Source organism: Cicer arietinum, chromosome 5 (genome assembly GCF_000331145.2).
Source record: "Cicer arietinum cultivar CDC Frontier isolate Library 1 chromosome 5, Cicar.CDCFrontier_v2.0, whole genome shotgun sequence".
In the NCBI taxonomy this organism is placed as follows: Eukaryota; Viridiplantae; Streptophyta; class Magnoliopsida; order Fabales; family Fabaceae; genus Cicer; species Cicer arietinum.
The window spans coordinates 74,175,071-74,198,919 of NC_021164.2; the positions used below are offsets into that span (position 1 = coordinate 74,175,071).

The window sequence follows — 23,849 nt, forward strand, 5'->3', positions numbered from 1 at the left end:
CCCAACCCCCCCCCCCCCCCCCCCCCCCAAAAAAAAAAAACCACCCAACAAGTTTCCATGAGCGCCAACCTGTACTGGACCCAAGCCATGCATGGTATAAACCAATATGACATTGTTTGATATAGTTGGCATCTTTGCATATATTTGGTTTCCTTGCTTTAAATTAGTAAATGTTTTGTACTCATTTTTCCTCACTTCATTTTTTTTATCTTTCTATTTTTTTAAATAGAAAGAGGATTTATGTCAAGCCTGTGGAGAAAGTGGAGATCTCCTGAGCTGTGAAACTTGCACATATGCTTATCATTCTAGGTGTTTACTTCCACCACTTAAAGGCCCTGCTCCCGACAACTGGAGGTGCCCTGAATGTGTGAGTGTTTATGTTTATAAATAAATACTTATGATATATTTTTGCTTGAGTGACGGCCTATATCTTAAATTTTTGATTTGTTTTTTTTTGCAGGTTAGCCCACTTACTGATATTGATAAGTTATTAGACTGTGAGATGCGCCCTACTGTAGATGCGGATGGTGACGACACAAAGTTGGGGTCAAAGCAAATTTTTGTTAAACAATACCTTGTTAAGTGGAAGGGACTATCATATCTGCACTGCACATGGTAAATTTTTTGGAAACTTGGAACTGATACTTTACTGTGTTCCACCTTTCCATAGTGTCTATTAGACCTTCTTCAATTGTTATTATGTATTAATTTCCCATCCTCATTTTTCAATCTATTTATGTATCACTTTTGCTTTTTAGTTTTCACCACTTACATCTTCTTTGCTGTATTTTTTTGTTTTGATCCATCTTGTAAAATTTTCTCGTCTAAATCTTTATACTCCCCCCTCTTTAGGGTTCCAGAGAAAGAGTTTCTGAAAGCTTTTAAGAATCATCCTCGTCTGAAGACCAAAGTGAACAACTTCCACCGTCAAATGGATTCCTCCAATACTTCTGATGAAGACTTTGTTGCCATTCGCCCTGAATGGACTACAGTTGATCGAGTACTTGCTTGCAGGTTAAACTGCCTGGGGATTTATTTTCCTCTTTTACTATATATGCAAAATAAGATGAGATTATTTGTTCCTATTTTCTTGACAAATTATGAAATAAGAATATTTTGTAATTTCTAGATTTTGAGTGACAAAATGTTAACCAGGAATTTGGGTAGTGTTGGTGTGTTAGTCAGGTCCAGACTATCCTTCTTGACTTTAGGTTGACATTCGGTGTAGGCATTGGATATTTGCAGCACTTGATAATTTTTTTGAACTGCCAAATTTAGTAATCCATCCGTTCAATGATGTGATATTATATTGATAAAAATATATTGTAAAATATAGATAACCAAGACTTTTCTAGCTATGCAGTCTAATAGTAGATGCTTACTTATGCTTTCAATAACATTGTAAATTAAAATAGAGTTGTGTGTTTGTATATTATGTAATTTTTGATCTGCTTTATTAGAATGTTCAATCCAATTGGATTGATAAAGTTTGCCAATAATAAAAATGGAGTGGCGTGTGTTGAAGTGTTCAATAATTCAAATAACATATCGTTCGTTAAAATGGAGTGGTATAAAGTGTCAACTCAGTGGGGTTGGTTTGGTTCTGCTTGTAACAGTGAAAGTACTTTGATTGAATATAAAAGTACCACTATAGGCCCTGATTGATGCTTGTGATATGCCCTTGCCATTCAACCCCATTGTACATTAAACCCAATACTTATATTTTAAATAATGTAATGTTACTATTGTACATTAAAATGGAGTGGTGTGATATAGTATCATAGTTTTTGAATGGTATGAAAAGACTAAATCCACTTCATTAGAACTTTCAATCCATTTGGATTGATGAAATTTACCATTTATAAAAATTTATTACAAAGTGTAACTGTGTAAGTATACGCAGACTTATACATGTTGTAAGTTAGTCCTCTCGTGGTCTGTGTGTATGTTTAGCTCTGTTTTTCTTTGATTCGCCACTCATATTGTGATTAATCATATTTGGTTCTACCCTAGTAAAGTAGTGGCAAATAGTATCATCAAAAGGAAAATTATTGTGGTATCTATTGGAGGATATTTTCAATATCTGATAGTATCTTCCTCCTCTTCATCAAATTTTCCTTCTTTTAGTGCGCCCCAACAGAAAAAAAGAAACACATTGTCACATCATATGATCATGAGAGAATGGTGAAACTGCAATGTGCAACCTAAGGGCTTAGATGTTAGAAATGTTGCTTAATTGTTTTGTGCTAATTTTTCCAATAACAATGTTGACAAATGGATGTGTTTTAATGGAATCTGTTTGAATGGTACAGGGGTGATAATGATGAGAAGGAATATCTGGTGAAGTGGAAAGAGCTTTCATACGATGAATGTTATTGGGAATATGAGTCTGATATTTCTGCATTTCAACCGGAAATAGAAAGATTCAATAGATTTCGTTCTCGGTCAAGCAAACTTGCTTACATCAAGCAAAAAAGCCGTGATAATGATGATGCAGAATCGAAGAAACAACAGAAAGAATTTCAACAGTATGAACATAGTCCCAAGTTTCTTTCAGGAGGAGGTATTTTTTTGTTGCTGGTCTATTCTTCTGGCAGTATCATGCTTTGTTTATCATTTTCATATATAGATGATCTAGATTGCCTGATTTAATTTTCATGTTGGTGAAGGTTCTTTACACCCATATCAGCTTGAAGGCTTGAACTTCTTACGATTCTCTTGGTCCAAACAAACACATGTCATACTTGCTGATGAAATGGGACTTGGTACTTAGTTCTGTTTCTCTCTCTTATTCTCTATCCATTTATTACCTTGTTTTTGGGCAGATAAAAAGTTTATGGGATGGTAGGATATTCCATTCCCAAGGAAAGGGAATATAACAAGCTAAATGAGGGTGTATGTTGGTTCTTAATTATTCGATGTAACTAATTTTATTGTTACAAGCAGAACCAACCTCATTGAGTTGATACTTCATACCAATGTTGTCAGAACCAAACCGGATAATGAACCGGCGAGACCTATTGATCATGGTTCAATTGGTTCAACCACGGTTGAACCGGATGACTAATAAATTAATTAAAATGACATTTTTTAAAAGTGCAATAAAGAACAAACCTGTTGAACTGCAATCCAAACCGGTTCGACCAAGTTTGATCCGGTTCTAAGGGACTAAGAACCAACCGTGGCTGAACCAACTACTAATTTGGAATTTCTAGAGAAGTATGTTATTGCACCATGATGGCTTAGTTTTATACCTGCAGGAAAAACCATACAGAGTATTGCTTTCTTAGCATCCCTTTTTGAAGAAGGTGTCTCTCCACATCTGGTGGTTGCTCCACTTTCAACGCTGCGAAACTGGGAGCGTGAATTTGCAACATGGGCCCCTCAAATGAATGTTGTATGTATATGGGGATTGTTGGTAATACTTCATTTTGGTAGTTACTCTTTTAATTGTATGTTTATTTTTGCAGATTATGTATGTTGGATCTTCCCAAGCTCGTAATGTTATCAGAGAACACGAATTTTACTTTCCCAAGAAACTGAAGAAGATCAAGAAAAAGAAATCTGGTCAGATAGTTAGTGAAAGTAAGCAAGACAGGATTAAGTTTGATGTCCTTTTGACATCATATGAGATGATCAACTTTGACACAGCATCGTTAAAACCTATAAAATGGGAGTGCATGGTAAGATATGCATACTGTTATATTTCCAGAACAAGAAATATTAGTTGCCTCTATTACTTCTATTCACATTTCGAGTTTCTCTATTATGCTGATAGTCTACTTCTACATGCATACCTAGATAGTTGATGAAGGTCACCGCCTCAAAAATAAGGATTCAAAATTATTTTCTTCATTGAAGCAATATTCTAGCAGACATCGTGTTCTCTTGACTGGAACTCCTCTTCAGGTTCACTTTCAATTATGTGATATCTGGTTTGAAATTTTGTCCTGATTTTCTATCATTGGTTAATTGAGCTGTGTTTTTGTTTTGTTATTTGCGCTGTCTGGCTGATTTTTGTCTTGACAGATTGTGTTGTGACTACAAACTAGGAGTTCCATTTTCTAAATTTGGGTCATACATTTTTTGGTGCATCTCTGATTTTGAGTCGCCCATAAATTTCCTTAATAAAACATGTGTTAATGTTACCTTGGTTTTAGCATGAATTCCCGCCATAATATTTTGTTGGCTTCACAGGGATATATTCACTCCAGTTTATGTGTGTAAATATTTGTGCTAAAGCTTAAGTAGTCTTTTGCACATGCACTATCATCATTTTATCACTAATATAAGGTGAACAGATTTGGCAAAGGATAAATATATGTGGAGGTGAAGTTCTCATAAGATTCAGCTTTTTCCTCGTAAGATGGACATTGAGAACCACATTCATTGATTAATCAACAGTTAAACCAATTAAGTTAACTGAAAGTCAATTATACTACCATTAAGAGCTTATCCTTTCCTTAGCATTAGTCATTGTTAAAAGGAAGTTAGATAATGATATCTTATGCAGATTGAATAGACTTCGTGTGAGTTTCAATCGTGGATTTATGGTGTGTATTTCTACTCGTCTACAGCATAAAGTTGTACAGTTTTGCATTTTTGATTAATTAATTTGTTTCCAAACTGAATTTACAACTCTAAATAGAATAGTTGTATTTTTTTATAGTTGTTTAAATTTAGTAATTTACATATGCTAACTTGTCTGTTGCACATACTTTTAATTTAAAGAATGGCTGCATATATTTAGTTTATCTTTCTGAAGATGAAATATACTAATGATAGCTTGTCCTGTGTGCTACAGAACAACTTGGATGAACTTTTTATGCTTATGCATTTCCTTGATGCTGGGAAGGTTAGTGTGAGGAATGTACTATAAGATAAACCATAGTTTTAAGTTATTGAATTTGCTTATACTTATCATAAGTATCTAATGGACTTTATATTTGACTGCTGTCAGTTTGGAAGTTTAGAGGAGTTCCAAGAAGAATTCAAGGATATCAATCAAGAGGAACAGATTTCAAGGCTTCATAAAATGCTGGCCCCGCATCTTCTGCGAAGTATGCATTGCAATCTTAAATAAGTGGCACAATTTCTCTTCATTTTCGGTTGTCTGAATTTTTTTTTGTTTAATCTCAATATATCACGAAGCCCTACTGGTTGAAGTTATTTGTGGGGTTGAGTTAGGCCCAACCTAAGATGATATCAAAGTCTATCATAGATCTATTGTCGTTGTCTGCATTGTCCACTCTCCAGGCCCATGGGCGTGGGAGTGTTTGAAAATCCACTTTTTTTGTGACTACCCATGCAGTCTGTTATCAGGCCACTTCGTCTGCCTCCATTAGAAAGGTACAAGACCTTAGCCACAATAATGTGAAGTTTACCGGACAAAGCAAAGATATGATGAAAAATGAGTGACATAGATAGAATGAAAAATGAGGGATAAGGGGCCATATGATCAGCAGCACTAAAGTAAATTATCCCAAATATCTTCATGCCTAGTTTTGGAATCATTAATGGGTGAAAAAGTAAAATTCTTTCCCATCATGGTGAGAGAAAGTGTGTTAGAGATCCTTACAAACACAAGGTAGAATAGCCACAAAACAACTGTTCCGAGATGGAGTAGGAAACCCTCATGAAACTAACTGAACTGTCAAGCTCAACGCGAACAAGCGCTAATGTTAATATATAAGCTAACCCTAAGAAGTGAAAATGAGAAAATAAGGAAGTAAAATACATGCTAATAATTACAATTATGATTCTAATCTAATTTAAATATTTACAGCATTAACCTTTTTCTTGAAGTTTTGGGCTCTGCAGTCATTATAGAGAGAAGTTGTATGGTAGGGATTCATTCCTTCCAGAAGTTGTAGGCCTTATGCATATAGTTTGTTTGTCAATTTTTCAACCAGAAGAAAAGTGATTGGCAGTTGCTGGAATTATCCATATTGGAATTGGTCCGTTAATCTCTTATTGTTCGGCATAAGGCTATAAATAAATTGACTTTCTGGCATAATGCTAAAAATTGAAGTGCTCAGCGCTACTGTAAATGTCCAATAATTTCATTTGGTAATTTTAATTTTTGCACTGATGTATATTGCAAATGGGATTTCAGAGTCTTGGTTACTCAATGTTCTGATAATTAACTAAATATTTGGTAATTCGTTTTTTTATAGAAATGTGTATTGCTAAATTGTGGGTTAATTTTTTTAATTATCTCAGGAGTGAAGAAAGATGTCATGAAGGAACTACCTCCTAAAAAGGAACTTATTTTACGAGTTGATTTGAGCAGCAAACAAAAAGAATATTATAAGGCAATTTTGACCCGTAATTATCAGATATTAACTCGTCGTGGTGGTGCACAGGCAAGATTCATGCTTTAGTGAATTGATCATTGGTTTACTCTTAATCATAGTAGCATCATGAGTTTAAGAGCCAAATCATCTTAATAGTATTAGTATTGATTTTTTTTTTTTAAATCAGATTTCTCTTATCAATGTTGTTATGGAACTGCGTAAGCTCTGTTGTCATGCTTACATGTTAGAAGGCGTTGAGCCAGATATTGACGATCCAAAAGAAGCATTCAAGTAAGTTCTTATACCATTTTCTTAGACCAATATTGTTTTTGTTACATTGTAAGAAATACTGGGTCCTCTGCTTATTTGCGGCTAAATCTTGTTTCTGTTTTTCCAATTGAAAATTATTAGCCATTATTAGTTGTGTAACAAATGAAATATTTGGTTAACAACTTAACATGTTGAAAGGCATTATTGTGGTCAAGGTTGTCAAAGTCAATAATTTAGGTAAACTTGACTCCTAAACTCATATATTTGCATATATCCAGAATATAATCACACTAACACAAATGATGAAACCATACTTATTACCAAGTTCCCCAAAGCAAAATTATTTCAAGAAACAAGAGCTAATTCCTTCAAATGTCCACCTCCCTCGGACATTTTGACTTTGTGACACTCTGAGCAGAAGCAAACAACAATTGCAAAATTAAAATAAAAACAAACACAGTAGAGATTTATCAATCCCAAATAGCGGTGCTTAGTGGCCAATCCAAAGAACACAGATTCTAATGCATAACAGTGTTTCAAAGTTTCAAGAACAAGGAAGTTGTCTGGTGTGTATAGAACTACCCAAAGCAAAGGCAGGTTCTTCTAATTTAACTTCTTAAAAATTATTTCTAACTTAAATCAAATCAGTTAATAAAAGAAACAGGCCCAAAAAAAATACTTAAATAAAATAAGTAACACATTGGCAATTTGAAGTAGAAGGAGACAGAAACATAGGAAACATATGATATTGTCACTGCTGAAAATAGTGAAGACCTGACAGATGTGTGATAGAAAGAGAACTGGGAGACTGAGTAAGAGACTTAACCAGAACTAGCTTCAATGACAGCCGGAGAAGGAGGGATTCCATTCACGTCTCCGGTTGAAGCTCTGGGGTTCACAGTGGTTGCTGGTTCTCTGCTGTGTATCACTGATATCTACTGCTTCTGTGTATCAAGGCTATCTGGGGCCTAAGCTGAAGAAGAAACAGTGAGACACAATTGAAACGTACCGAGCCTTCTGTTTTGGGCCACATTTAAAAAAAATCACTCGTTTGACAGCGAGTCAATCAAATTTGTTCACTTGGACTCTTAAAACTGAGCCAATTTCCTAGGTTGACTCGCTATTTTGACAACCATGATTGTGATATACTTTTCATTAACACTATTCCTTTTACTTTCTATGTGACAGACAACTGGTGGAATCATCGGGGAAGTTGCAATTGCTGGACAAGATGATGGTAAAGCTTAAAGAGCAAGGACATAGAGTTCTTATATACTCCCAATTTCAGCACATGCTTGATTTGCTTGAAGATTACTGCTCTTACAAGGTACTCATATGAGATTAATCTGTTTTTATTAACCAAAATTTTGAAGTTGATTGTTACACTGTGATACTCAGTTTGTTCTTCTCTTCTTTCTCTTGTTTTTTTTTTTGAAAAATAAATAGAAATGGCAGTATGAAAGGATAGATGGCAAGGTTGGTGGAGCTGAAAGACAAATACGTATAGATCGTTTTAATGCCAAAAATTCTTCAAGATTTTGCTTCCTTCTCTCTACAAGAGCTGGGGGTTTGGGGATAAACCTTGCTACTGCTGACACAGTTGTCATATATGACAGGTGAACCTTTAAACTCCTGCAATTCTTTTTCTTTTTGGTCTAGAAAAATATTACATTATAATCATATATTTAAAATTGGACACAAAACAAGTTATACTATCTAAAGGTTATTTTTTTGGGGGATTAAAATGTCTTCAGTTTTCACAATTGTGGCTCGTAAAGTTTTTCTACTGGAAAGACAAATGTAAATATCTTCTATATAGTAGTTTCTTGGTGCCTGGCTATTCATTGTCATTGTTCTATTATATATGACTGATTGATATGTGGTGAATTTCTTTTTTACCTTTATCTGTTATGCATGTGAGTTGTAACTAAGTTACCTTAAGCTCTCTACTTTTTATTGTTGTTAGACTGGCAGTGTCTTACTTAAGTGTAACAAGGTCGAGGGTCTCTTTTGGCTGCTGGCTAGCTTATAAGCATGGAGGATTCCTATGTTTTAGAAAGTTTAGTGGGGTCTTTGATCAGCGAAATTCATTAGCCGCAAGTCCCTATTAAAAAGGTGTATGTTAGGGGACGAGCAGAAGTTTAAACATCCGGGTCTGTTGAATAGAGATACAGGTCCTTGTAATAGATGACTAACTTTTGTTGGTTATTTAGGAATTCTAAGATGGAAATAAAAAGTAGGGACAAAGAACTGTAATGCATGCAATTAGGCATTTTGGAAAGTGGAGAGTTCAGGTCTCTCTAGCATTTTGAATCATATTTAATGCCATATTCAAGTTGGTATGAGTGCTCACATCCTATGTGCCTGATAAAACCCTAAAATGTCCCAAGTTTGAAACCCTAGCATTCTAGTTGCCCCATTGACCAGCCACTGCTGGCTTACCTCCCTCTGAAACGTCGCTGTGACAGAGCCCTCTATGTACGTGAGAAGAGAAAGTTACACTGAATCTGTGTTATGCATTTAGGGGCAAAAATGGATTCAGTTCTTACAACTAGTGGATAACAGCTATATATATAGCTGACAATCCATATAATGTGGAAATATTTTGTTTTTGTTTTTATGTTATTTGCTGTCTAATTTAATCAATTTTTTTTATCAATGCCATTATGTAGTGATTGGAATCCTCATGCTGATTTACAAGCAATGGCTAGAGCTCATCGACTTGGCCAAACTAATAAGGTTTGAATTTTTTATTGATATGAAGTCAATAATTATTGTTGGCTTTAAAGATTATAATAGTTTTGGTGTTGCAGGTGTTGATTTATAGGCTTATAACGCGAGGAACGATTGAAGAAAGGATGATGCAAATGACTAAGAAGAAAATGGTGTTAGAACACCTTGTTGTCGGGAGGCTAAAGGCTCAAAATATCAACCAGGTAAAAAAATACTTTTTCTAAGGTGAAGGCTTATGTTGTGAAAGCTGGTAGAAATTTACAGTTTCATTGTTAAGACTGCATTATTTAATATTTGTTAGGAAATATCTTCTTGTCATCTTTTTCATCCGCATATAGCAAAAACCGGGCGGTAAATGGATATTGATCAGTGGCTTTTTATTGGACTCGGGGATATCAGAAAAATATTCATTTTTCATTTTTGCTCTGTTATCCATGGTTGTTAGGCGTGTGCAACTGATCGTGAGATCACACGATCTCACGCGACATCCGTTGTTCACCGCAGCGGCACAGTGCTTAAATCGCTGGAACAGGTGGTGCGGCCTGCGTGAAATTGTAGGAGCATTCGCGCGTCTGTTGTATAGTTTGGTTCACGGGTTGGATCCGCAACTCGGTTTATTGAAAACGGCGCTGCGCATAAAAAACCCTAACCCAGTTTATGATACTTGCCGGTTATATACCTGTCATTTTGCTTATTATTCAATAAGTTGCTTTCTTTTTTAGTTTGTAAGTTTTATATAATTAATTAATAATAATTGCTAACGTGATTTAAAAAATTCAGGCATATAATAATATTAATTAATAATAATAACAACAACAAAAATAATAATAAGTTATAATAAAAAGAAATGCTGTATGTTTTTTGATTAGCAAGTATAAAATGATTTGCTTATTTTTTTTAAAACAAAATAAGTATTTGTTTGTTGTTGTTTGATGCTGGAAGCAGAAGTGATATAGCATAGAAGCTTGTGATTTATGATTAAATTAATAAAAAAAATTAATTTAAGGTTATATATTTTAATTATGATATAATTGTCTCTTTTGTGGGATCTTATGATGTGTGTTACAATCCCACAATTTACGATTTTTTTATACCCAAACAATTTTAGGTGGGATCTTGGGTTTGACAACCATGCTGTTGTCATTGCTTTTATTCACTGTTCATTTCCCTGTTTATGCTTACTTTATCAGAATATGGCCAACTTGGTTGTATATGTTGAAAATATATTTATATTTATTACATATCATGTAAATAGGGATAATATCTCCCATATTTATTTTTGTATTTATTGCCTTGAGCCTATATAAAACAGACTCCGTTGTGTAGTTCAGACACACGGTTTCACCATATGTCTCTCTCATTTTCTCTTATTCAACATGGTATCTAGAGCCTATTAAGAGAGACAACCCTATACCGTGATTACCCCGGGACCCACTGTCCTTCGGTGAGATTTTTTTTTCGGTAAACCGTGTCTCAATTCCGGTTTACCCTTCTTTCTCGCTTTTTCGTTCATTTTTTTCTCCACTGTTCACTGTTCATCGCGCGACACTGTTCATCGCGCGGTACTGTTCATCGAAAAAAAAAAAAAAAACCATATTCCGCCACTGTTTTGCTGCTGGTTTTTAGGTAACTACTTATTGATTATGGCTACTTATAAAGATTTTCTTCGGTGGAGAGAGTATTGTCAGAACTCGAGTTCCGCTGTTTCCGCCGCACAAAGTGGTAATTCACCTGTTTGCATCTCACCTTCTCATAGCCCATGGATTCTCGATTCTGGTGCATCTGATCACATTACTGGTAATAAGACTCTTTTCTCCTCTCTCACAACATCTGGTTATTTACCTAGGATAGTCTCAGCCAATGGTTCCCAAACACAGTCTCAAGGGATTGGCACTGTCCAAATCCTCCCTACTCTGTTAGTTAAATCTGTCCTTTATGTGCCTGGATGCCCATTTAATTTAATTTCTATCAGTCGATTGACTCGTTCTCATGACTGTGTTGTCACATTTACTAATTGCAATGTTACTTTGCAAGACCGAATATCAGGACGACAAATTGGTGTCGGATGTGAGTCTAATGGTCTTTATTATCTCTCAAACCCATCAACAGCGTGCCCTACCACATATTCTCCTCTTACTATACATGCTCAGTTAGGTCATCCGAGTCTTCCCAAACTTCAACAATTAGTACCTAATCTAACCAAAATATCTAGCTTAAATTGTGAGTCGTGTCAATTAGGGAAACACACTCGTAGTCATTTCACTGATCGAGCTAATAAACGAGCTTCCTCCCCATTTGCTTTAGTTCACTCAGATGTTTGGGGTCCCTCTCGTACTATTTCCACACTTGAGTCTAGATATTTTGTTACCTTTATCGATGATTTTTCCCGTTGTACGTGGTTATTTTTAATGAAAAATAGGTCTGAATTATTTTCTATTTTTGAACAATTTTATAAGGAAATTAAAACTCAATTTGGTGTATCCATTCGCACTTTGCGCAGTGATAATGCCCGTGAATATTTGTCCCATCAATTTCAAAATTTTATGACCTCTAACGGCATTCTTCATCAAACATCTTGTGCTCATACACCTCAACAAAATGGGGTAGCCGAACGCAAAAATCGGCACCTTATTGAAACCACTCGTACTCTCCTTCTTCATGGTAATGTACCATCTCGCTTTTGGGGCGATGCTGTTCTAACGGCGTGCTATCTTATAAATCGCATGCCTTCGTCTGCTCTTGATAACAAAGTCCCTCACTCGATCCTCTTTCCTGGTACCCCTCTTCACTCACTTCCTCCTCGGGTCTTCGGATCTACATGTTTTGTCCACAATCTCACTCCTGGTCTTGACAAACTTTCAGCTCGATCATTAAAATGTGTCTTTCTGGGTTATCATCGGTCCCAAAAAGGTTATCGTTGTTATTCTCCTACTCTTCGACGATATCTCATATCGGCTGATGTCACATTTTTTGAGTCTGTTACATACTATGAGTCGCTTCCTGATCCTTTGTCTGCAACTATTCCTCTGGACCTACCAAAGTCTATTTCACCTTCTCTTTTACCATTAGAGCCTATTACGTATGCCCCACCTGAGACACCTCCTGTGGCCCCTCCCACTGTCCCACTTGAGACTCCTCTTGTTGATCCTCCAACTGTACAACCTCTTCAGACATATCGTCGTCGTCAACCACCATCGGTTGTACATGTCCCTACACCTGTTCTTGATACCGAGGTCACTCCAGACGCTCCTTCACCGCCACCTCCTTCTTTATCGGATCCGACCCTTGATATTCCTATTGCTATTCGTAAAGGTATACGTCCTACTCGTAACCCATCCCCTCATTACATTGGCTTGAGTTACCATCGTCTTTCTCCTTTGCATTATACTTGTTTGTCTTCCCTGTCTTCTGTTTCTATTCCTAAATCTCCAGGTGAAGCTTTATCTCACCCAGAGTGGAGACAAGCAATGATTGACGAGATGTGTGCACTTCAGAGTAGTGGTACATGGGAATTGGTTCCTTTACCGTCGGGAAAGTCTTTAGTAGGATGTCGTTGGCTTTATACGGTGAAAGTTGGTCCTGATGGTAAGATTGATCGTTTTAAAGCTCGTTTGGTAGCAAAAGGGTACACTCAAGTTTTTGGCCTCGATTACAGTGATACTTTCTCCCCTGTGGCTAAGATGGCCTCTGTTAGACTACTCCTCTCTATTGCAGCCATCAGACATTGGTCTCTACATCAACTTGACATTAAAAATGCTTTTTTGCATGGTGACCTTGAAGAAGAAGTGTATATGGAGCAACCACCTGGGTTTGTTGCTCAGGGGGAGTCCTCTACCATGGTTTGTCGACTTCAGAGGTCTCTCTATGGTCTTAAACAGTCTCCTCGAGCTTGGTTTGGTAGATTTAGCACAGTAGTGCAACAATTTGGCATGATTCGAAGTGAAGCTGATCATTCTCTTTTTTATCGTCACTCAACCCAAGGGTGCATTTACTTGATTGTCTATGTAGATGATATTGTCATAACTGGTAGTGATCAACAGGGCATACTCCAATTGAAACAACATTTATCTCATCAGTTTCAAACTAAAGATCTTGGCAAGCTCCGCTACTTCTTGGGTATTGAGGTAGCCCAATCTAAGGACGGCTTAGTAATTTCACAAAGAAAATATGCTATGGATATTCTTGAAGAGACAGGTTTGTTGAATGCCAAACCGGTTGACACTCCTATGGATCCAAACGTCAAACTTCTACCTAATCATGGGGAGCCATTTTTAGATTCAGGGAGATACAGAAGATTGGTTGGTAAATTAAACTACCTCACAGTCACCCGTCCAGACATTTCTTTTGCAGTCAGTGTGGTAAGTCAATTCTTAAATTCTCCTTGTCAAGAACACTGGGATGCTGTGATACGAATCTTGAAATACATTAAAGGTGCTCCAGGAAAAGGTCTAATTTATGAAAACAGAGGACATACTCAGATAGTTGGTTATTCAGATGCCGATTGGGCAGGCTCACCCATTGATAGGCGATCCACTTCTGGGTATTGTGTACTTGTTGGAGGAAACTTAATATCTTGGAAGAGTAAGAAACAAAGTGTAGTTGCAAGATCTAGCGCTGAAGCTGAATACAGGGCTATGGCATTAGTGACTTGTGAGCTCATTTGGTTGAAACAGTTACTCAAAGAGCTTCAATTTGAAGAGGCAACACAAATGACATTAATATGTGATAATCAAGCAGCATTGCACATTGCCTCTAATCCAGTTTTTCATGAGAGGACCAAGCATATTGAGATAGATTGTCACTTTGTAAGGGAGAAGATCGAATCAGGCGACATCACCACTAGTTTTGTTAATTCCAATGATCAATTGGCAGATGTATTCACTAAGTCTCTGAGAGGTCCTCGAATCAGTTATATATGTAACAAGCTTGGTGCATATGATTTATATGCTCCAGCTTGAGGGGGAGTGTTGAAAATATATTTATATTTATTACATATCATGTAAATAGGGATAATATCTCCCATATTTATTTTTGTATTTATTGCCTTGAGCCTATATAAAACAGACTCCGTTGTGTAGTTCAGACACACGGTTTCACCATATGTCTCTCTCATTTTCTCTTATTCAACAGTATACACTCCATACATATTTCTGCTGGAATGTACACATAAGTTGATTTTATTTCTAACTGAAGCAAGATGTATGGAGGTCAAGCTCCTTACAAGCAGAAGCAGACCTCTGTAAAGAGTAAAAATGCAGGAAAAAATGGAAACAAGATACATGGAATTGTACAGAAGGACATAATATTGCAACCCACCCAAAACCTTCCACCTTCCTCAATTCTTGCCTCCATCTTCCAGATATTCCCCTTCCCTTCAATCCTTACTCCAAACTGATTCCCTCCTTTTCCCGCACTCCTTGCCACATAGGCGTAGGCAAAGTTGTTACAGCTCTTAACAATTTCCCCTTACAGCTCTCCTCAAAGTAGTAGTCATATAAGACCTGACAGAGTATTGAAATTGATTAGCATTACTTCACTTATGAATCTATTTTCATTTTTTAGCCACCATTCTTGCAAAAGGTTTTGGAGGATATCTTAAACTCCCAATAGTTGTAAATTTGTAATTTGCAATTCCTTTGTGTTGGGGGTTTTGACATTTATTTTAAGATGAGTAAAAGGAAATGCTCCACAAGTTAGGATAAGGCATATGCTCCTAAAAAGAATGATAAAAGAGGCTAGGGGTGAAGATAGAGGTTCATCAGCAAAGTAAAGCTCTCCATTCTTTCTTCACAATAAGTTGATTCCCAAGATCAACTATTGTCTGAAATCCAGTCAACAGGATGAGGAAAACATCAGGCATTGCCCTCGAAAGCATGTATCACCTCACTAAAAATCCTCCTTAAAATATAGAACAATCATGTACTTCAAAATTGGAAACCACTGTATATATAAGAATAAACAAATTAGGCACCTCATGTTCCAATGTGCTCTAAATGTTTCTTTGAAGGTCATATGCTATTTTATTCAAGAGATTGATATTTTCTAAAATTTTAAAGTCAACTGTGGATTAGGAGGATCAAGCATTTAATAACAAATTGAACTTAGTATTGCTAAGAGATTTGATGCTAGCTTTGACTGTCAATTATGCTCAGGAAGAGTTGGATGACATCATAAGGTATGGCTCAAAGGAGTTATTTGCAGACGAGGACGATGAAGCTGGAAAATCCCGTCAAATCCATTATGATGCAGCTGCTATCGATAGGTAATCAAGCACTCTTCTTCAAACATGAAATAGGAAAATGCTCGCGAATTTTATCCCACATATATTTTTTCACAATAGGTTGCTGGATCGTGACCAAGTTGGACATGAAGAGGCTACTTTGGATGATGAAGAGGAAGATGGATTTCTGAAGGCTTTTAAGGTTGATTTATCATATAGTCATGCATACACATTTTTATGCTATAAATGTTTATTCAAAATTGATCTATCAGACATTCTGGTTTGTTGTGAGTTGTGTTGCCATTGATTTGTTCCTGCCATATATCCATTTTTTAGCCATACACACCTGGGCTCACATGATGCAGAAAAAAAAAGAGAATTGGTTATGGGGAGTACAACTGTATTGCTCTTTTTCTGCATAAAAAGTTCAACCGCCATTTTTACTTTTTAAATTAATTTGTTGCGAAAGCATTGTTACAGAAATTCACTGTGCATATATTTTGGTCTCTTTCTGTTTGGCCTCTATGCTTTTTGATTGACTGAGTGGATTATATGATCTAGGTTGCAAATTTCGAGTATGTTGATGAAGCTGAGGCTGCAGCAGAGGAGGCAGCACAAAAAAGAGCAATGGAAACTATGAACAGTTCAGAAAGAACACATTACTGGGAAGAGTTGTTAAAAGACAAGTTTCAAGAGCATAAAGTTGAAGAGTTCAATGCTTTGGGCAAAGGAAAGCGAAACCGCAAGCTGGTATGTGATGGTGGTATTTGTGCCATTTTCTTGTATGAATTTGCAAGAAAATATCATTGGTTCTTGTGGTCATTTATGAGTTTATGGTAGATTACTGTAATGGTATTTATGAGTTTATGAGTTCAATACATATTTTGTTTACTCTCTAATATTTTTTACTACCTTTTTTATGGTATTATGGATTATAGAACTAGTTCCTTTCCTATAAATATATGACATATGCTAATGGTTTATATAACTAAATATTGAAATCCAGGATTTTGGTACTTGTTAAGCCCTTTTTTTGCATGTCAGGGTTGGGGGGTGTTTATACAATTTGAGTGGTTAACTTTTTCCGCAAAGGTTCCTTTGCTGTATCCTTTTTATGTGTTTTTGTTAAGGTAGAACCTATTATTTCCTGATTTCCCAGATGGTTTCTGTTGAGGAGGACGACCTTGCTGGTCTGGAAGATGTAAGCTCTGACGAGGATGACAATTATGAAGCAGAGCTTACTGATGGTGATTCAAATTCCAATGGAACTACTTCTGGTCGAAGGCCTTATAGAAAAAAAGCACGGGGTATGTATATTTATTAATATGGTTTTGTGACATGAAAGACCTAGATTATCTGGCCTTGACTGTGATGTAAATATTCCTTTAAATCTATTAGCAGCAGATAGCACAGAGCCACTTCCTCTGATGGAAGGTGAAGGAAAAGCATTCAGAGTACTTGGTTTTAATCAAAATCAGAGGGCTGCATTTGTGCAAATTTTGATGAGGTTATTTTCTATTTTATCTTATGTATTGAGTTGACGAAAGGGTTTTGCCTGGCAATGTTTGTGGTTAATCTCACTGTGTTATATTACAGGTACGGGGTTGGTGATTTTGATTGGAAGGAATTTACTTCCCGCATGAAGCAGAAGACTTATGAAGAAATCAAAGAGTATTGACATGATTTTTCTTTTATCTGTTATTATCATATTTGGGATGTTTTATAAAGTCTTTATTTCAAACATGTGTTAGCTGGAAGTTTATTTTGACTTTATTTTTGTCGGGGGATGGGACTTCATGGCTGCCGCACTGCTATGCCCGAGCGTTCTTTGTTGAGTGAAAATAGAGAGAAAATCGAAACTAAAAACATTCCATTTTGATATTATAAACTCAAGTATGTAGCTGCATATAATGTATATATTGGGGCAAAATCTAGTAGGAAAGGGGAGAAGTCAGTTACCACTTTTCATCAACAGGTGACTGACTGACAGCTGTCATGGGGCCTAAACTATTACAATGGCCATGCATACAGTAGGCTAAAAACAAAGGAATTAACATTCTCTTATAATTCTCAACATAAAAAAAAGTAACAGTAGTTTAGGCATGTACGAAGATAAGAATAAGGATATATTTTTGGGTTTAATAATGTTGATCTTATGTAGGTGGCTATATAGATTTCTAAATTAACAATAATTAGTCTCTTAGTGTGGGTGAGTTGTGCACGTGTTTTTTTTTCTCTTTTCATTTATTAACAATAACTAGTCCCTAAAGATGGCTTGCTTTTTCTTTTCTTTTTCTTTCTATCTTTGAGCCTCTGTCTCTTGTTTTTGGAGGGACTCCTGATCTTCCAGCTCTTATTCTCTCAATAGTGCCTGTGCTTTGTCTGACATATGTGGCATGCATGCTTATATCGTTATCATTCATAGGCATATGTTTGCTATTGAATGTTTAAGTACGTAATTAATGGTACATGCATGTGCAAGTGGGCCTATTTGATTGAACCGTTTTTAGTTAAACTGGTGGTGGAAAACTTTGGTGTACACTCATTTCAAAATTGGCAATTCTGTTTTACAATATAATAAGCATTACCACATGTCGGATATATTTTTTTAACTGTTTAATAATCTTATCCCTCTATCTTATGGTTTGTACTTTGTATCACACCTTAAAGTCATTCTTTGTGAGTGAGTTTGATTTATATGTATCCGTATATTTTTACAGTTATGGGACCCTTTTCTTGTCTCATATTGCTGAAGATATAACTGATTCCTCTACATTCACAGGTGGTAGATCCTTATTGCTGATGTATCTTATCTCATTTTTCCTTCTTTTAATACTTCAACTTTGGTTTTAATTTCCTAATTCTTTTTTATTTATAATTTACCTGTAGATGGTGTTCCAAAAGAAGGACTCCGAATCCAAGATGTACTTGTTAGGATTGCAGTCCTGCTCTTGATAAGGGACAAAGTAAGTCCTGAATGAATTTTCTTTTTTTTAACTGCTTGCTAATAGTATATATTACCATTCTGCGCCTCCTTGCCACAACATAAAAGATTGGAAGAAGTCTAAGAAAGGAATTCTTGGTAAACAGTAAACACTACTATGTAATAATGTTTAATGAGTAACCACATAATGGCTTGCTTAGCTGTTTGAGTACTTTGCTGTTCCCGCTGTTATATTTTTACCAAGATATATTTTGGTAGTTTTCCTAATAATTATGATGTGTGCGATGTACAGTTTACTCATTTCATGCGATATTGTTGTTTAGTTATGTCTTTATTCAAATAAATTGTGATAGTACCTAGATGTATGTTCAATGCCAGACAAATGCTTTTCAAATTCTCTTCTCACCATTGTTTAAAGTGTTTGGGGAAACCTATGATGAAAAAAAATTGAAAATTTATGCTTGTATCTTTTGATTTTAGATTTGCCCACTCACCATTTAAAAAGATTGACGCTGTTGATGACCCGTGTAGTGCCATTTATCTTTAAAAACAGTTAAAAGCTTTCATTTTAAGTGAAAAACTTGGGTTTAGTAATAACGGAGGTCTTTTTTATGTAACAATGTAAAATGATTTGCTGACATTGGATAAAACTTAAACTGCTTGTCTCTTTTTGTGTGTTGATGGGGGGTGGGGGCATAGGGGTGTGGGGTAGGAGGTTGAATAAATTTTCTAAAGTTGAATTTCCTTTGGCTGATTGAAGTGTTTCTTTCCCTTGGGATGTAAACATACAGGTGAAGTTTGCATCAGAACATCCTCAAACTCCACTGTTTTCAGATGACATCTTATTACGTTATCCAGGTCTGAAGGGTATAAGGAAGTGGAGGGAGGAGCATGATTTACTTCTGCTGCGTGCTGTGTTAAAGTATGTAATTTGATAGATATCTTTTGTTTTCTTGAACAATGCAACAAATAGGATCTTCTAACTGCATGATTTTTAGCCAATTTTTTTTTAAATCTTCAATATTAACAAAATATGAAAACTTAAAAGACCTAGAGTCTATACTATACATATTTTTTTTCTTGTATGTGATTTGTGATGGCCAGTTATGGATGTTTGGTAGTTTGCGGATTATTTGTTGATATACTATTGTAACACATTCCTTTCCTATGCAAGGCATGGGTATGGAAGGTGGCAAGCTATTGTTGATGATAAGGATCTGAAGATTCAGGAGGTCATCTGTCAGGAGTTGAATCTTCCTGTTATAAATTTACCGCTACCAGGACAAATGGGCTCTCAGGTGCAAAATGGTGCAAATTTGACAAATGCAGAAGTACCCAGCAATGAATCCAGGGAAAATGGTGGAAGTGACATAGCAGCTGATGGTGCCCAAGGTTCAGGTGATGCTAGGAACCAAACACAGCTATATCCAGACTCGTCCATGTTATATCATTTTAGAGACATGCAGAGAAGACAGGTTGAGTTTGTAAAAAAGAGGGTTCTTCTTTTGGAAAAAGGGGTCAATGCTGAGTACCAGAAAGAATACTTTGTAAGTGTATCAACATTTCATGGGGCATAAAGTCTTCAAAATATTTTTTCTCTCTCTTTTGACTGCCATAGGATTCAAGTTCAAAACATTATTTGGCCAGAAGTCTGTCGTAGATGCATTATTCTTTTTTCATGAATTTGCTTGTTCGGTACTTCGAATCAAATGAACTGCCAACAGTTTTAGAGTGCTATGATTTAATTTTGCATGGGGTTTTAGAAATGAAAACAAACATGGCACTATCTGTGTAAGGTGGAAATGGAATTTATTGGTAAATGCAAGAATAGGGGACGGTTGATCTTTATATATGTACCCTATGTCCCGAGTTAAGATCCTTTCTATCTCTCACCTTCTCCATTTTGCTTATCATTGCCTATCTTCATATATATATATATATATATATATATATATATATCATTTTGAGTGGAAGGACACAAGTTGATACCATGTCTCTTGGGTTCACAGTCACACCTCTTTTAATATTCCCAAAAACATTTAAGTTTTCTATGTTTACATGGAAATTTATGTTGACCTTCTTTTCAATTACTGCCATTAATTACTTCCTCGGTTCATTTTTAATTGTTGTTTTAAGGTTATTTACACATCCCACGAAAACCAATAGCTTGTGGACTGACATTTCTTTCTCATGAACTTTGTTTGCAGGGTGATCCAAAAGCAAATGAAGTAACCAACGATGAACTTAAAACTGTACCCAATGCTACTACTAATCCAAGTTATAAATCAGGGGATACTGATACCCAAATGATTGATCAACTGCCACAAGTAGAAACAATAGGTATGATTCAATTGTTGCTCATCAGATACTTTTCTCTAAATCAGACAACTGCAGTTGCTTAGTTTGTTTATCAGATAAATGATTGCCTAATCCAAGAGTATATCACCTAGACAATTAGAATTTGACTTGACACAGATTTTGAATCTGGGCTATCAGGCTGAAGCTAAATTAAAATCTGTACTGTTGTCAGGTGCAAAAATATTCCCCAGAGTATGCATGAACCTCAACAAATATTGTGTCAATGTCGTCCATATTTCTGTTTTTTTTTTTTTTTTTTTGTGTTGTATTCCCCCTATCATTTTACAAAAACAGAATATTTGAAGACATTTTCTTCTGACCTTCTCCGGCTGTCATATTATATATAGACCCATCTGAAAAGGGGTAAAGAAAATACCAGAAAACTTACTTGTACTGCTTCCATTTTTGCAGCTCCAGAAGATGCTTCGGTTGCTTGTGATAGTGATCCAAATCGATTGAAATTAGTTGAACTTTACAATGAGGTAAATTATTCATGTATAATTTTACTCCCTTCATGAGCTACTTTTATTAAGGATCACTTCATCATCTTATTCAATAGAAAGAGATTTGTATCAACAATCATTCCTCTGTATTAGCAGATGTGCAAGGTAGTTGAGGAAAACCCCACGTTGGCAAGAGAACCGGAAGAGGTCAATGCAGTGAAGAAGTTACCGTCCTTCGAAATCATTTGTCAAGATATCAACAGAATTCTAACACCCACAGTAGAGCACGGTGAAGTTTTGGGGTCCAAATCGCTGCCTACCCATCAAAATGACTGCAAACTTGATTCTTCAGCAGAGGATGGGACTAAAGATATGGTAACAGATTCTGATCCTACACCGACGGAGAAAAAGGAAGGCGTTATAGAGATGGATGAAAGTAGTGATGCCGAGTTGAATGAGAACGCACAGAATTCTGATGCTGGAGTCATTGTATTGGATGAGTAAACGCAATATCTAGTTGACATACAGATATTTGTTGTACCATGTATCATATATGATCTAAATCAACATTTTTTAACTTGTCTAAAGTGAAGTAGATTAAAAGCATGTAGCTTATAAAAAAAGAGAGCATATGCCGCAGTTCTTAAATCCCCTGCAACTGAGACCATGGGAAATTGTTAGATTTCACAAGTTACTACGAAGTTTTTGTTTTTAAATTTAGGTTTATGATCAAATGTATACTTTACTACACTGTAGCACTTTAGCATTGACTTCTTACTTTCTATTCGAGTCCGAGCAGAGAATTGATGGAATTTGAAAGTTTAAGACATGTTTACTTCCTCAAAATGTTTTCAATTATCAATTTTGATATTATGAATGTGTAACTACAGCTTCTCTTATGAGCATCAATTTTTAATTTTTATATTGACCCTATGAGATTATATACGAATGACCCATGTCTTTTTCAAAGTATCCAATGTGTACGATTATTAGAATGGTGACAGTTAGCTAAACAAAGGACTGCACACGCTTCACAACATTCATACATTCATGGTAAGTAGTAAAATAACATTTAAACCAGTTACATTTTGGTTATTCCAGACTTAAATTATCACACCAAACATGAGTAAAGGTTCAATCATCAATCTAAACTCCAGTTGATTAAATAAGGTTCACATGCGATGTTTTCTTCTGATGAATTTAAATATTTAAAGATAAACCAATTTGATAGTCCAATGTCAATATTTGTAATCAACGACACTCATCTTTGTCCACTTGTTTAGTATCTTGATTTAGTCATAGGAGAAAATAATTACATAATTTTGTTTCTATAAGCTGTATAATTGGTAGTTGCAAAAAATATATATATAAAATAGGCTGCATAACTGTATTTCACTAAGATGTTTTGTAATTTTGAATAACTTTTTTAATAAGTATTTCTAGAGAAGGATTCTGAGTTTTACATAGTAATGCTTATATAGATTAAGATTGATTTTAGTTTTTCAAATACCTTCATATTTGGCCACTATCTCCTATGGTCCGCAGATGAAAAGAATGTTTAGAATCCAAGTTTATTTTGAATTAACACACTTTGCACTTGGAAGGATAAGCTTATGTTTGAACTGATGAAATAGAATGGATACACAGCTTACAAGTTTGTTCAACCAATTAATTCTACATATTCTCCCTCAAACTCCTCACTTCACCAAAGAAGTGATTAGAATCAAGTGTTTGATGAATTTTAGTTAAAGACAAATTGATTGGAGATACTTGAATTCAAAAATTATCTGAAATAATTTTTAATTAAATTTTATTCTCGATCAAACTCTAAATTACTAGTCCCTATTTTCTCAGGGAATCGGAGATTTTGAAAGAAAAAAATTCTCCCCTCGTCATTTTCACAAAGGATGAAAGAATTTTATTTTTAGTTATTGCATTTTTTAATATGTATGGAAAAAATTTAAACTGACACTTATTGTGAAAAAAGATGGAATATTATGGAGTATTACGGTGAAAGTGCTTGTGATTTGAAATTTCCAAGATTCCTACCTAGAGGTTGCTTACACGCACTCCTCAAGCTTGGGAGATAAACACTATGCGGTGAAAGTGCTAATGATTTCAATGTTTCTAGGTGTACTTAGGAAAATAACCAGCTCTCGTTCACAGGAAAGTAATACAGAAATGTTAACACAGTTCATATATACTATGATTTGTTAAATTTAGTTCATAGATATATCAGGCATCATAATTCATTAAAGAACTCATTAACCAATTACTTAACTTTGCTAATCACAATTATTATGTATTGGAACACCTGAAAATATGTTTAATAACATTCAAATTCATCATTAATAGGAGTTCAGGTAATAGTTAATGATTTATCAAATCTTGAATTGTCTAAGGACTTATTAGACAGTAACCACGTCTGTGAACTGTCTCAAGCACATGAAATTATGTTGTTATTTTTTTTAACAATAATAATAATAATTTCTTGCTAATAATAATAATAATAGTAATAGTAACCCCTTACTGTAGTAAAAAGCCATGAGTCATCGAGCACGTTTTCTATCATCCTGACAGCAGGG

General features: G+C 35.4%; 1 protein-coding gene across 1 annotated transcript in view; it reads left to right on the plus strand.

Moving 5' to 3' along the window:
* Positions 1-22,148, plus strand: part of LOC101508564 (CHD3-type chromatin-remodeling factor PICKLE) — a 25,131-nt gene extending 2,983 nt beyond the window's left edge. Inside the window, 30 exon segments of the mRNA XM_027335042.2 lie at positions 230-367; positions 461-615; positions 853-1,014; positions 2,313-2,563; positions 2,670-2,765; positions 3,261-3,397; positions 3,471-3,683; positions 3,802-3,909; positions 4,805-4,855; positions 4,961-5,060; positions 6,223-6,365; positions 6,484-6,587; positions 7,755-7,893; positions 8,013-8,182; positions 9,239-9,305; positions 9,380-9,502; positions 15,452-15,561; positions 15,640-15,721; positions 16,081-16,269; positions 16,679-16,823; positions 16,826-16,887; positions 16,890-17,026; positions 17,116-17,190; positions 18,240-18,301; positions 18,409-18,485; positions 19,255-19,385; positions 19,638-20,010; positions 20,671-20,803; positions 21,233-21,303; positions 21,421-22,148. Of these exon segments, the coding sequence (XP_027190843.1) occupies positions 230-367; positions 461-615; positions 853-1,014; positions 2,313-2,563; positions 2,670-2,765; positions 3,261-3,397; positions 3,471-3,683; positions 3,802-3,909; positions 4,805-4,855; positions 4,961-5,060; positions 6,223-6,365; positions 6,484-6,587; positions 7,755-7,893; positions 8,013-8,182; positions 9,239-9,305; positions 9,380-9,502; positions 15,452-15,561; positions 15,640-15,721; positions 16,081-16,269; positions 16,679-16,823; positions 16,826-16,887; positions 16,890-17,026; positions 17,116-17,190; positions 18,240-18,301; positions 18,409-18,485; positions 19,255-19,385; positions 19,638-20,010; positions 20,671-20,803; positions 21,233-21,303; positions 21,421-21,768 (4,152 nt within the window). The 3' untranslated portion in view covers positions 21,769-22,148.
* Positions 22,149-23,849: the final 1,701 nt, after the last annotated feature.